Source organism: Drosophila melanogaster, chromosome 2R (genome assembly GCF_000001215.4).
Source record: "Drosophila melanogaster chromosome 2R".
NCBI lineage: Eukaryota > Metazoa > Arthropoda > Insecta > Diptera > Drosophilidae > Drosophila > Drosophila melanogaster.
The window spans coordinates 16737979-16751496 of record NT_033778.4 but is presented as its reverse complement, the minus strand read 5'-3'; the positions used below and the strand labels follow the sequence as shown (position 1 = coordinate 16751496).

Here is a 13518-nt window from a genome sequence, read left to right as displayed (position 1 = left end):
TGTAAACTATCGGGTTGCTTTATATTGATTAGGCTATACGAAGAAAGGTAAGGTAAGATAGAGCTGATTACTGAAAATGTGGCTTATATTGACTCGATATCTATGATTTGTGAAGCGGACTGAAACATTAATTTGATATTTTACAGCATTTTTATGTCGCAAATGAGCGTAGTTAAACCATTTACATTCTGCAACTCAGAAACACTATAAGTGGCGTTTAGTTTACGTCTGGAACCTCTGTGTTCACTGAAGTCTTTCGGCCATGAAGTCCAAACAAGTCTTTTACATCGCCTTCAGCTTGCTTGTGAGTTTTAATATTTGCTCAAAACTTTTTACTGACTACGATTTTTAAATTGTAAAGCTGCTGGGATCCTTGCTGCCAAACGAAGTGGAGTCCTTAAGAGTAGATCTTAATAAGCTGGCGGAGTGCACAGAATCGGGATTGAAAGTAGCCACAACGTTGCTCGTGAGGGCGATACCATGTGTAAAAAAATTGGCAAAATGTGCTGACTTTCGAGCCATTAAGACTAAGGACCTTGATATTACCGCACTTGCCCTCTTGGGCTATCAATATCTGCAAACGGTCGTGAACAACCAAAGATGTCTATTGATCTCATTGAAAGAAGGCTACGACGCTGTGTCGCCACACCTTGACAAACTTATTAGTGGCAAGTGCCTACCAGGGCTCAGCTAAAGCAATATATACATATGCAAACACTTTATTTGGTTTTTAAATTCTTAATTTAGCCTTAGATATAGACATATTTTCAGTATTTAAATGAGTTGCTTGAATCACAGGAATACAATGAATTTGGCGAGATTATATGATTATATTCGGCAATAAAATCTAGATAATTATAGTTGTTATTAAAAGGACAGCGAAATAGAAAGCACAAGCTTAAAAATTCTTTTTGCGGGTCTGGAATTAATTACGAATTCAATTTGAATTCAGTTTCAACTATATGCCTTCTTTTTGTAACCTTTTGTATAATGTTATTATATAAAATGTTAATGAACATGCGAAAACGATTAACAATAGCAACAAAATCCATAAACTGCTCACACACTTTGAAGTGTAAAATCTGTTTTTAAAGCTTCTAATAGACCGTGCTGATTCGATTATCCTGGGGCCTATAAATAGGGCATAAAACACAGGGGCTCCGAAAGTTTGATCTTCAGCCGTTTAGTCGAAAGCACACAGATAAGGCTTCCAATGAAACTGATAAAGGTTACACTAGTGTTCAGCTTACTGGCTGTAAGTACATTATTTAAATATGATCTTTTTAGGCACAATAACAATAGATAAACTTCACTTAACAGCTCGTATTTGTGGCCCAAACGGAGGCGCAAAATCCAATATGGGAGAATTGGTTGGCATGCAATAGAATTGGTACTAAAGCGCTTGCCAGTCTGCTGAGAGAAACAATCCCAACTGTTCGCAATTTACTGAACTGCATTGACTTCAATCCACCAACCGATATTGGAAATAGTTACCTTTCAAAACTTAAGTTGTACTATGAGCTTGTTAAGCGAGGTGCGCTTGACAAGACTCAGTGTCTGATTGTGCCACTCAAGGAATCAGTGAGACTACTGAGGCCTTATGTAAAATCGCTTGAGACCAACAAATGCTTGGGTGAATAAATCACTATTTTGGCCATAATAAAATAAATTTCTGAGCATTAATAAAGCACAGCAATCAAAAATGTATATTTTTTAAAGGAGGGTAATGCCTAATAGACCTTCCAAATTAATCATGATATAAGTTAAGTGCGGTTTTTTTCTCAAATTTTTTATTTATATTATGATATTACCGAAACCCAAAAACACATTTTGGTTTGGATTCAATCGGCTGAAATACTTTATATGCGAGACAAATTATTCTGTTGTATTGCATTTGAAAATTGAATTGACATGTATTAGGCGCAAAATTTATTATGGTTTTTAACTGTAACCAATTTTTTTAGCACTGCTTAGGTGGATGAAATTAAAATTAGCTTGTAATCCTATAAATAGGACAGCCCTTTCATAAATATTCTAAGTTTTTTCTGGTCATAATCGCGACTTAAAACAGGAGAATGAGCGTGATCAAGTCCATATTTCTGCTCAGTATTTTGGCTGTGAGTACATTTGGCTCACTTAATTACTTTTTAAATATACTTACCATTCTCCATAGGTCTGCCTCATTCCCCGGGAGACGGAGGCCCAGGCCACTATAAGTGAAAGCTGGGGAAGGCTGGGCAAGTGTACTCAGGTGGCCATCGAAACACTGACCAGCCTGGCCGATAAAATCGTCCCGACCGTATATGAGTTGAAACAATGCTCCGGATACGTAACTTTGGAACCGGCAAACGGCAAAGACAGAAAGATTACCTGGTACCTAAAGGTATCCTATGAATTCTTCAAGAAACTTGTCTTTGACGAACCCAAATGTCTGCACGGTCTACTGAACAAGTTGGCTGCCACAATCAAACCATTTGCCGAGCAGATATCGGGATTAGGTTGCTTGGACGAAGAAGATTATATCATTTAAAAAGAAAAGTGTGCACATTACATAAATAAATCGAGAGCAATATGGGGTCTCAAATGTCAGCAACAAAAATGTATTTCTTATTAAGTATAATTTTACAATATAACTACTGCATTTGGAAGTTAAGTTGAAGTTAAAGTTGGCTAAACACATTCAAGTTATGTGATTAAATTTTATTTTATATGATTAATTCAACAGAAGCTTGATAATAATGGAGAAGTCGCGGCCACGGTCTGGAAATTAGTAAGATTAGATTCGGATTACAATCATATTTTCGGTATAACAATTGAAAGGCGGTACATTGGGTATCAGTGATGCTCGACAGCATTACTAAAGCGATTATCCTGAGGCCTATATATATAGGGCAATATTTCCACATGGCCCACAAAGTTGGATCAAAAGTTGCTGGAATAAGAACCCCAATGCATTTGATTAAGATCGCCTTGTTACTAAGCTTTTTGGCTGTAAGTACGTCGACCTTTAACGGGATTATTTCTTAACCATTTCGCCATTTAGTTATGCCAAAAGTCGCAAGTTCAAGCCGCCATAAGTTCGGAACTCGATCACTATCTGCGATGTTTGGAAGTGGTGACTGATGCCGGTGCCCTAATGATCGAGAACTCTATAACGGCCATAAGCCTCCTATCCGATTGCGTTGATTTTCAGCCGAAAATCAAACTAACTGGTAGCATTCTCAGATTTATTAGGGTGGCCCATCAGTTTGGCAAGAAGGCGATATACGATCGACCGGAATGTCTCGTACAAACCTTTACCACCGGAGTCGGACTGATTAGACCGATTATAGCCAAGTTTGATAGCTTGAGGTGCTTTGATGAGTAAGACAACCTACCTAGTTTGAATAAATATTCAGAATATACCGAAAGTTTGCCTGGCCAAGCAAACGGATCAGAACCATCTTAATTGTTTTATTCTCATTCTTTTAAAATTCAAATTCAACATATCACAGAACTTCCATTTGAAATTACAACCATTGTTATTTAAAAGTAATGTTTATTAACTCTACATATCAACTGGTGGTTACACGTTTTTTTATATACAAAATTCGATTTATCTTCTGGTCGTCGGCCAGGATCAGTATTAGCGTAAAAATAACTAAAATATAAATTATGTAGAACAAAAAAAATGTATAATTGTTTAAATGTCTAGTACTTACGCAGACGGAGAAAAAGCTTCATTGCTATTGAGTTAAAGGTGCATTTCAGTTAGCCGATTTATATAGCACAGTCGACATGGAATCGTGACTGCTTCATTTTTAGATAAAGACCAGAAACAATTATATGTCTGAAATGTTGCACTGGCAACGTGACTAGGTTCAAGATAGCTACGAAAACAAGAGCTCCACTTGGCCAGGTAATCCTCCACTTGCCAGCAGCACCTGCTAAGTAATTACCTCAATTCCATGGTCGAAATCCTTTTCATTGTGGCTATGAAATTCCATGACAACCAAAGCTGGCCAAGCTCAGTGATGCAAATCCCACGCAGTATGCCAGTAGTGCATAAGCTCCGACAAGCTGCTAAGTGCTTTCGGAGTAAGAGGATGAGGAGAATATGGAGTATACTAACTTTTGAAGGACGCACATCCATACCAGAATATCTGCTGTAATTAGGCAAGTTGTCGCTACTGTTTGCCTTTTGCCATTTGGCCGCTGCTCCCCCGGCAATAGCATTTTATGGGCTTTTGTTGGCGGGTTTCTCTTCCAACAACATTTTCTACCATTTTCAAAATGAATAATTCAATAGTCCGGTAGAAGCCTCTGGTTCGCGGTTCTCCCTACTTGCCAACCTCGGACCAACTCGGTTGCAGCCATAATTGAGGTCAGTGAAATCAAATAGTTCCGACCAAGTGCTTAGCACTTGCCCAGCGGTGTGTGGAGGAACTGGACTTGGAGCTGCTTGGCTGCTCCCTGGGCTCTCGCGTCGGCTGCACTTTCAGTGGCCAAAAGCGGCCATGGGATCTTCCTTGTCGTTTGGCCGGTCGCTTTGGTTTCCGTCAGCCAAAATCACTGCCACTAAAAATAGACAACAATTAAATGCAAATCAATTGAATTGATTTTCCCGTAATACACAGTAGGTAATACTTGCGAGCAACAGAGATTCTTTACTACAAAACAAATAACAATTTCAACTTGATATATTTGGTCAGAATGTGATGTTCTCTTATATTATAAATTATAAACATAATTTACAAAATGATAACAACGATCTTATTACTTAAATATTTATATTTTTTCTTTGTTTATTTTTTAGGCACTTTTCCCTGTACTTGGCACATTCATTTGGTAAACCCCTTGACATTGTCCCTGTATCCGTATCCGCTTTACTTGCCAAATTATCGGCTATAAAAGCAAGTGATCAACTCGAGCAGCGCCAGACGATAAAGTACCTTCTGTCCGTTTCAAACGGCTTGGATTCAGTTTCATCTTACCAGTTTCTAGGGGGCCACACTTACTGTTGAGTTCGCCACAATGTTCGACTCAAAGATTAGGGTGCCCAAGTACGACTCGGATGCGTTCGACAATGTCGCGTACGAGCTGCAGATGACGTACACCCTGGAGACGGATTGTAGGATAATGAGCTTTTACGACGCGATGTGGGGCATGGAGGTGACTGGCGGCATTGACCAGTTCGAGCCGCTGACCATTGTGAATGTGTCACCCACTGGCCTGGCGAAGAGAGGAGGCATGCGAGTGGGCGACGAGATCACCCAGATCAATGATGTGCCGGCCCTGGAGATGACCTTCAATGAGGCCCTGCAAATGTTCCGAAAGAATTCGCGATACGTTCGTGTCTACGTTAGGGGGTGAGTTTAACCTTAAACATTCTTAGCATCATGATTTCTTAACTCATCTGGTTCTTTAGTGATGACGATGCTCCCGGTGAGGAGGATTGGACCTGCGATTGCTGGTTTAAGCCCAGGAAACCCTGGCGTCGTGACTTCACGCCCATTCAATGGACATTCCCCTGGAACGATCGCCGCAAGCCTGTCTACAAGGAGTCCAATTGCTTCATGGTGCCCAGCAAAATGGAGGAGAAGATTCGGGCGAGACGTGCTGCCACCTCAGCTGTTCACAAAAAGGATGAGCTGGCTCCACACACTCGCTCCTTGACGCCCACTCCCAGGCCAAAGAATCAACCAGGTCCGAATCTTCTCGAGACCGTGCTCAGGCCACGTGGACCACCGCCAAGGGATTAGGAGACCAATCTAATTGGAAAGATGATGCTGACCAAGTCACAAGAAGTTGCAGGCAGCGCTGAATCCGCTGCAGTGCATCAGGACCTTCAAGGACTATACACTCAAAAGAAGGCAGACAGCTGAATATACAGTTGAAGTGCCACACAAATGCTGGGAAACTATTTCGAAAAGGGTTCTCCTGAGAACCGTGTCTTAATCCTGCCCAGAAATAAGCGGATAACTTTATTGATGGATAAGTTAAAACCATAGCTGGCAGGCATCTGTGGAAAACAGTTGCAGTGCTTTGGGTTAGAAATTTTGAAAAGAGTTCTCAAAATGCTAATCATAAATATGGTGATACGAACTCGATTATTATCCTTAAAGGATATATACTACCTCCTCTGTGTTATAGAAAAAAATATAAAATCAATCTAAAATTCCAAAAAGCTAAATTTAGCTTAATTATTTTTGTAAATAACTTTTTATCAAATCACTTAAATTTTCAAACACTATGTATAGTTACAAAAAAATACGAATAAAAAATATTTTCTGATATATGATATTTAAAGTACTCAAATTGAGGCATATTGTTAAGTAAATGGGCTTGTAATCAGTTAGTTCCACTTATTATTCGATTAAGTAATTCGTATCACCCAGATTTTATCATTTATGTTCCGTTTTGAATCTTGAAATGAAAGTTATTATTTTGCTGGCTCTCTTCAGCCAGATTATCCTGGAAATTGTTGCCTATGAGCATAAAATCGCTCACAGGAAATGTGGCGAGAACACTTTCCCAGATTGTTATTCATATTGTAACAAAGGATGCAAGGATAACCCAGTCGACTGCATTCATTACTGCGAGAAAGGATGTGGATGCATCGAAGGCTCAATAGTGAGAAACAATGGAGGATGCCGAAGAATAAAGATTTGCGACAAGGATGATGATTCCCTATCCGTTGAAAATAACGAGTTGGCTGAAAAATACGTAACATCTTATTGGGAGGACCCGGTAAATAGTAATGAAAATGAAAATCAAGCCCAAACGTTAGATGGTTTGGATGAAAACAAATCGGGTGAGATAAAAAGCATGGAACAGCCGAATGAAGTGCCGCCGGAGAGTCCTTCGGAGGATGCTCCCAATGATCCCAAGCCACCAGTAGATGCAGTGTAAAGTGTGTAAATCCAAATACAGTTTCTACTCTGCTTTAAGATTGTAACTTCCTTCCTTTTTTTAACTTGAAATAAGAACAATAATAAACGAAAATGAATTTTTTTTTGTGTAACAGTATCTTAAATGTATATACGAATTATTTTTATTAATCAAAAATAAACAAGTTTGTGGATACAGCAATTAATGAAAGTAAATTGAACTTATTCAATTGTAATTAAGAAAAGCGACTTACTCTAATTGAGCCACCGCAGGCTTTTCCATTACTTAAACTAATAGCTTCCCATTCTAATAAATATTGCTTATGGGTAAATTTCAATTGCCTTCATATTTGTTTTACTGACTTTAATGGCAATATGGTAAGCTCAGATCAAACCACAATAAAAACTTAAAGAAAAGTCAAATCTGCAACAACCTTTAATGTGGTTAATAAACATAATCTATAATAAACGAAAAATAAAGTTAACAGTTTTCAGATATATTTATTTTCAAATTTAATAACATAAATGAACGCTGCTGTGGCAATATGAACTTGTACACAAGCCTCCCACATGTTCGTCAATTAACAAAATGCTAATTGCTGCTTTAAGCCAAGTGTACATAATACACATATACACAGCCATAAATCAGAAATGTTATGTCGGCCAAATTAGTAGGCGGCTGAAATGCAAATCGAGCAAGTCTCGTCTCATTTAGCTCCAGTTTCCTCCGAGATCTGGAGCAACTTTCTACGGAAAGCTTTATTAAGCATATAATTCAATTCTCATTATTTAATGGAAGCGGGGGAGTTGTTGCTGTTGTTGCTCTGCTCCTTGTTGGGTATCCAGGATACTCTAGAACGGTGGCTTTAAATAACAAGGCGGCATACACAAGGCACAATCCGCATTATGTTCACATGGAAAATGGATATTATATATAGGAGCTCGCAAAGGAATACATTTCTAGCAATTCATTTGCTAATGAAGACTAATGGAATAGGCAGTTACCTTGCATTTTTACGATAAAGACCTTTATTGTGTTATTGCAATGAATCCTTATACAATGCTAATTGTATTTTTCCAGTTTCTTTCAGTGATTTGCTAGGCCGGAACAAGAAGAAACCATTTCAGCATGCTTTTGCTGCACTTAATTGAATGAAAAGCACAGGATTCCAAGTTGAAGATGTTCTTAACCCTTACGTGGGGGTTTCAGCCATTTCGATGCCACTTTTGTGTGGAGCTGAAAGCAAAATGAAGGAGGCCAGGCAGCAAAGGGCGTGCCATAGCAAACGGAATTCGAATCCGAATTGCAATTAATATTAATTTAAAACGAATATCAAACGAAAAGGGGTTAGTGGTGGTTTCAGGATTGGGAAATAAAAATGGAAATGCCGCGAATGAATTTTTAATTGGCGAACGAATGCTGTGGGAAGTCAAGTTTGCGCCCCTAATGATGACGATGATGAATGCGAATTTTCGTTTTGACTTTCCGTTCGAGCAGAGTTTTGATTAATGCTTTAATCGAAGCCAAATTGATGGAAATCGAACCATTTTTCACTTTTCTCCTTTTTAATTTTTTTATGAAGAACTCTTAATTCGCTCAACGAAATCAGCAATGTGCAAGGTAATGCCATAGATTTTCACTGGTCGTTAAAGTTTTCACTTTTCGGCAGATGATTCGGCGTTAAAATTGGCGTGACAAAAAACTTATTTCATCCTAATCCCAATAATAATAATTGGGCTCGGCCTGGCGCACTTATAAAAAACCACCAAATTGCAATCTTTGCGGGAGAAATGAAAGACAGGTTCGCCCTCGAGATTAGCTAAACATTTTTGCCAATGCCGATGACGATGATGATGCCGAACTCGCTGCGGATGTCGTGGGAATCTTGGCCAGATAAAAGCTGAAAACTTGTCAAAGCGAATGCCATGGAAAATTAGCAAAAATCATTGCAAATCAAATGGTAGACATGACAGGCCACAAAGAAACTTTTGAGCCGGCATCCCAAGTCAGAGATTGAGTGCCGTACATCAAAGTTCAAAAGTGTCAAACGTTGTAGCCACCTTCTTTCCCTGCTCCTCCTTCTGCTCCTTCTCTGGATTCCACCGAATATGGAACCCATTTTGGGGGGGGACTTGAGCTCGAAAATGGGAACACACTCCAAACTGGTCGACAGAGCTGGTCCGGGGCTTAAGCCAATTTATAGTTTGTGTGGTGCCGGGCGACATCGATGCTGTTTTCCCAATGCCATCGGCTTGGACGCTTAAAAGTTTGCCTCTGCCTCTGCCTCTGCACACAGAAAAACAAAGTCAAAGTGCTGCAACTGGAACCGTAAACCACGAAAGTCTTAGTTATGGGGTCTCGAACTTGCACCACACATTTTCGAAATAATTTTCAAGATTTTTCAGCGCTCAATAATTGGTTTTCAACTTTGGTATAGTAAAGTTACGTCCATTTAAAGTTAGGCGTGTTAATTCGCTTTTTAGTTTACAAAAAGATGTTATGAGTTAGGTGAATATGTTTGTTTTAATATTTTATTAATTAAAAACAATTCATGAATGAACGAAAATAGCCTCTTTACAAATGTTATATAAAAATCTCTTTTTTCTGCGTGTGATTTTCTTCTGGATTCAGCTGGTACTTTTTCCCAATGCTAACCAACAAGGTCGTGAGGTGAGCTGTGAGCCGAGATCTGGTGGCTGGGACTATCAACTTGGACAAACATGGTGGTACGTATGCGCCGTGTATTCCAGTGGCGGGGGAAACTTGAGTTGTGTCAAATGTGGGTCACTCTTAAGCTAACCAAATAAACGATTTGTCCGAATCCAGGAGCTAGTCGTGCAGCAAAGAGGCCAGATGAGATTGAATTGGTTTTGAAGCTGGATATAAAACTCAAATGAAAAAAGAAAAATGGTAAAAAAACGAGGAAGAAGTGTAAGAACAGATTATTTTCTGTGCTAAAGGCCCTTTTCCAAAAAAAAAAATACATTTGAAATTACTTTCGACTGGGTTTATTTTATAAAAGTGAATAACAAGTTTTTAGAAAGGAAATCATTACTTTACCTTTGATATTGAAATGTCAACATTCGATGAATGTAAATTATTCTTCATTCTATTATCCTATGCATTATGGATTCCACCTAAGTAAACATGAGCTTAAAATTACCATTTTTCGAAATTCCTAGAATACTTGATTTCACCTGATTTATGGATTACGCGCTACTCGGCTGCCGTTCTGAACAATTCTGTCATCGAATTGCAACAATTGGCGACTGCACTGCACTCTTCAATTTTCATCCACTCCGTCTGGCAGCCCAATAAATCCTGATGCCCCTCGATGTCAGCTCCAGGCTCTGGCCTGGATATACTGAAATTCTGAGCGGGAGCAACTCCTCCGGGCTGACAGCATTGGCATCGCAGTGAGCCGGGTTTTTTTTTTTTTGCCTGCATGAATATTTCATGAATGCCACTTCTCACAAATAAAGTTGTTTGGCAGACACATTTTGTTGCCGCCGATGCCACCGATTCCCGTGTCAATCAATTCATGCAGACGAGAGACCCCTTGACTTTGGGACAATCGTATGTGCGTGTGTGTGTACAAGTGTATGTACATGCTAAATCTCACTATCCCACCCCTTTGTTTCCCCCTGGCCATAGCCTTAACATTACGCATACGTCGCATAAGCCGCTGACTAAACATGCCATCGGAGTGGGGCGTGGCAGTGGGCGGCTGAAGCGAAACATTTTTATCGCTGTCAGGAATTCCCACCAGCAACAACAACAAGTAGCAGCAACATCAAGGAGCCACAACAACAACGCCAGCACAACAGCAACAATTCACTTTGGTCATTAGCATAGAGGGTGGGGGGAATTTTGCTGGCCAGCGATGCTCTTAATTACACATTCCTAATGTGGGTCATTTCGAACCCGAAAGCCAGTCGGTGGAGGATGGAGCGACAGGAGCCGGAAATTAAGATCCATCAGGGCAACGAGTCACAGATTCAATATCGTGAAGATGATGTTTCATTTTGGGAGCATATTTTCAACTAATTAATTACTGTATTTTCGGATCTGGAAACTTGAGCTGGGAATTTCATTTCTTACTTGGTACTTTAATTGAAATTTTAAGGTCATAAATTAAGACTTCCCACAACATTTCGACTAAAACGTTCACTTTTCATTTTTCATGGAAATGGAATTTTCCAACTACCTTCAATCATTCCGGCATTTATTAAAGTAATCTGGGTGTCCTGGCTGTGCTGGTTTTTCCTTACCAATCTGTCTAGCACTGCACTGATGAACATTTCAATTTTTGGGTTGATTTCGAATATTAGCCACAAAATCCATGATTACGAAATTCCTCACATTATGGCTAAATCGGATATGTTAATTGATGCAACCAGTACTGTTCCACAGCCCTGAACTTTGGACCATCTACAGAAATTCACTCCTCCTGCCTCCTTTACTGCCAACGGACCCATTAAAGTTTAAACTGTTCCTAGTTTTTCCATTCGACAACTGATAGAGGGGTTTCAGGGCAAAGAAAAGATGCGAATGGCATATTAGGCATTCTCTGGATCTCTGATGCCTGTTCACTGGATATCTGTGTACTTTCCCTTCGTTTTGCACAAATGGTAAATAAGAAGCAAACTAATGAAAGACTTTATCTGAAATTCAAGATTTACACTTTTGAGAGCAGAACTTGAAAGCAAAACTAAGTTACACTTCATGTTGACACTTCATGCTTCGTTAGGAAGTTACAACCTAACTAACTAGTTGGCTGTCCATTTCGTTTGAGGAATAAAATAGGTTCTCGTTATTCTTAAATCCTGTACAAAGCAAAGCTAATTCTCGTATTAAATTAATCTATACTATTTTGTAAAATGGATATTTCATGAATAGATAGTACTGCAAATTTTTTAAGGGCTTTCAGAACTTCTTATAATAGATCAGAACAGCATCCATAACCCATACTCAGCGACTAAAGCTTTAACAGGAGTTTTGACGAAAGGGCATCTGGAAAAAGGTCAAAATAATTACAAATTCCATAAATTTATAATTCTTGTGGAAACTTTCCCTTTAAGTATTTATAATTGGTTTTAAATATGTACCAAGCTATACTTTTTTTTTTCTTTTTCTTAAATTATGCATGCCTAAAGGAGTCCTATCCTTAAACCGGTCATACTTAATCATTTGGTCATTTGGCCAAACCTTCATCTTAGCGCACCTCATTAACGCCATATAAATGAATTTTGGCTTGGCAAGCGACTTGAACTCTGAACTCCAGTTCTCCAGTTCTCGAAATTCAAGCTCCGGCGAACGCGAAATTAATTAACGTTGCTGCAAACTTTTGCCACTAAAATCTTTTGTCATAGTTTCCCAACAGTTCCATTTGGTGACCCTCTGCCAACTCCTTTCCTTTCCCGCTCCAGCTCTCAAGTTTTCCAGAACGGAAAAATGTCACGCAAATAACAAAAGCAACATTTGCCAAGAGGAAGGGTTTTGAAAGCGTTCAGGAGTGAGCAAACAGAACTTAAAACTGGCTGGCAGCCATTTTGCGCAAAGTGTTTCAGTCCGATCGACTGCATCCTATTTTCCTCGCATTTCCCCGAAAAAAAAATCCCCGAGGACAGTCGGTCATTTTAGCCTTTTTCTTTGCCCACCAAAAGTGCAAAGCAACCAGGAAACTGCGTGGCATTTGTTTTCCTTTCGCTGAACCTTGACTTTTCTGTGAGAAAAGGCAGAGCCTTAAATTATTTTTCCATTTTTTTTTTTACCGATGGTCCAGAGCGAGGACTTAAATGCACAATTAAATGTTTAAGTGGCACAAAGAAAAGCTCAAGGAAGGGAAAATTTCCCGAGGCATAAATCGCTGGATTTACACTGCGAGCAATGCAATTGATGCAATTGCTACGATTCATTTGCTTCACCCCCGTGTTTGTGTTTGTTTGCTTGTTTGTTTGTTGCCCTGTGTTTGCCGCCGAAATTGAATTTCTCTCTCGCTCAGCGGAAAACAATAAACAAGCCAAGTGAAAGGCGACGGAGCGCAGCGGAGAGTAAGAGAAAAAGATGGATGGCCGAAGGAGGAGGGAAAGAAAGTGCGCGGAAGGAAACCAAGGTAACCAAGTTGCGTATACGCCACGTTGCCCTCGGAATGATTTTTGTTTTTTGCAGCCACTCGCAAATGGGTAAAGTTGATCTGTTGGTTGGTGTTGTAAGGAAAGATTTTTATGACAAAATGTTTAGTATTTTTCTATAAATTATATATATGCTTAAGAACTGTTTTTTCATATATGCTACGCATGCACTGTGACACAGTTATATTATTAAAATAATTCGAATAAAAAGGGAAAATCATATTAAAAACTTTTCACTCGCGTATAGGAGGGTATCTTAACAGTGGCCCTAGCTAAAGTATTTTGTTGTACCCTTCTCCTTAGGGTTTTTTTCCCGCCTGGCATCGCTTGCCTTGGCACATTGTTTGGCCAAAACGGAAGGAAACACTTTCATTATCACTTTGGCGCTGCAAATTTATAGCGTCACTCGAGCGAAGTCGAAACCCCTGAGAGGCAAGTGCACGTATTCCGCGGATATCGTCGTCGAGCGAGCAGCGTGCAAAATTTAAAGTAAAGCGAAAAGCGATAAAGGCAT

General features: G+C 39.4%; 6 protein-coding genes and 1 long non-coding RNA gene across 11 annotated transcripts; 6 read left to right on the top strand and 1 right to left on the bottom strand.

The window, feature by feature from the left end:
• Position 1: 1 nt before the first annotated feature.
• Acp53C14c (Accessory gland protein 53C14c) lies at positions 2-721 on the top strand. Of its 2 annotated transcripts, none has more exons than NM_001202032.2 (3): positions 2-47; positions 200-304; positions 362-721. In NM_001202032.2, exons 2-3 carry the CDS (start codon positions 263-265, stop codon positions 692-694), a joined length of 375 nt encoding a protein of 124 aa, NP_001188961.1. In that variant the 5' UTR covers positions 2-47; positions 200-262; the 3' UTR covers positions 695-721. The 2 variants fall into 2 exon arrangements, with proteins under 2 accessions (NP_001188961.1, NP_001014532.1); NM_001014532.3 differs by having other exon boundaries at positions 147-304.
• A 440-nt stretch (positions 722-1161) lies between these two features.
• Positions 1162-1694, top strand: Acp53Ea (Accessory gland protein 53Ea). Its single transcript, NM_057803.5, has 2 exons — positions 1162-1255; positions 1321-1694. Exons 1-2 carry the CDS (start codon positions 1214-1216, stop codon positions 1639-1641), a joined length of 363 nt encoding a protein of 120 aa, NP_477151.1. The 5' UTR covers positions 1162-1213; the 3' UTR covers positions 1642-1694.
• A 342-nt stretch (positions 1695-2036) lies between these two features.
• Acp53C14b (Accessory gland protein 53C14b) lies at positions 2037-2682 on the top strand. 2 transcript variants are annotated; one of them, NM_001299573.1, is made up of 2 exons: positions 2037-2117; positions 2174-2682. In NM_001299573.1, exons 1-2 carry the CDS (start codon positions 2076-2078, stop codon positions 2528-2530), a joined length of 399 nt encoding a protein of 132 aa, NP_001286502.1. In that variant the 5' UTR covers positions 2037-2075; the 3' UTR covers positions 2531-2682. The 2 variants fall into 2 exon arrangements, with proteins under 2 accessions (NP_001286502.1, NP_611153.1); NM_137309.4 differs by having other exon boundaries at positions 2174-2591.
• A 224-nt stretch (positions 2683-2906) lies between these two features.
• Positions 2907-3663, top strand: Acp53C14a (Accessory gland protein 53C14a). Of its 2 annotated transcripts, none has more exons than NM_001299572.1 (2): positions 2907-2991; positions 3044-3663. In NM_001299572.1, the coding sequence occupies exons 1-2, from the start codon at positions 2950-2952 to the stop codon at positions 3365-3367; spliced, it is 366 nt and encodes a 121-aa protein (NP_001286501.1). In that variant the 5' UTR covers positions 2907-2949; the 3' UTR covers positions 3368-3663. The 2 variants fall into 2 exon arrangements, with proteins under 2 accessions (NP_001286501.1, NP_611152.1); NM_137308.3 differs by having other exon boundaries at positions 3044-3437.
• Positions 3664-4917: 1254 nt separating this feature from the next.
• Positions 4918-6274, top strand: CG15617 (uncharacterized protein). Its single transcript, NM_137307.4, has 2 exons — positions 4918-5348; positions 5408-6274. The coding sequence occupies exons 1-2, from the start codon at positions 5014-5016 to the stop codon at positions 5739-5741; spliced, it is 669 nt and encodes a 222-aa protein (NP_611151.1). The 5' UTR covers positions 4918-5013; the 3' UTR covers positions 5742-6274.
• A 108-nt stretch (positions 6275-6382) lies between these two features.
• Positions 6383-7202, top strand: Sfp53D (Seminal fluid protein 53D). Of its 2 annotated transcripts, none has more exons than NM_001299571.1 (1): positions 6383-7202. In NM_001299571.1, exon 1 carries the CDS (start codon positions 6412-6414, stop codon positions 6889-6891), a length of 480 nt encoding a protein of 159 aa, NP_001286500.1. In that variant the 5' UTR covers positions 6383-6411; the 3' UTR covers positions 6892-7202. The 2 variants fall into 2 exon arrangements, with proteins under 2 accessions (NP_001286500.1, NP_001163170.1); NM_001169699.2 differs by having other exon boundaries at positions 6383-6959.
• A 5949-nt stretch (positions 7203-13151) lies between these two features.
• On the bottom strand, positions 13152-13459 carry lncRNA:CR44464 (long non-coding RNA:CR44464). The gene has a single exon (NR_124577.1). It is a non-coding gene; the product is annotated as a long non-coding RNA:CR44464 (long non-coding RNA).
• Positions 13460-13518: the final 59 nt, after the last annotated feature.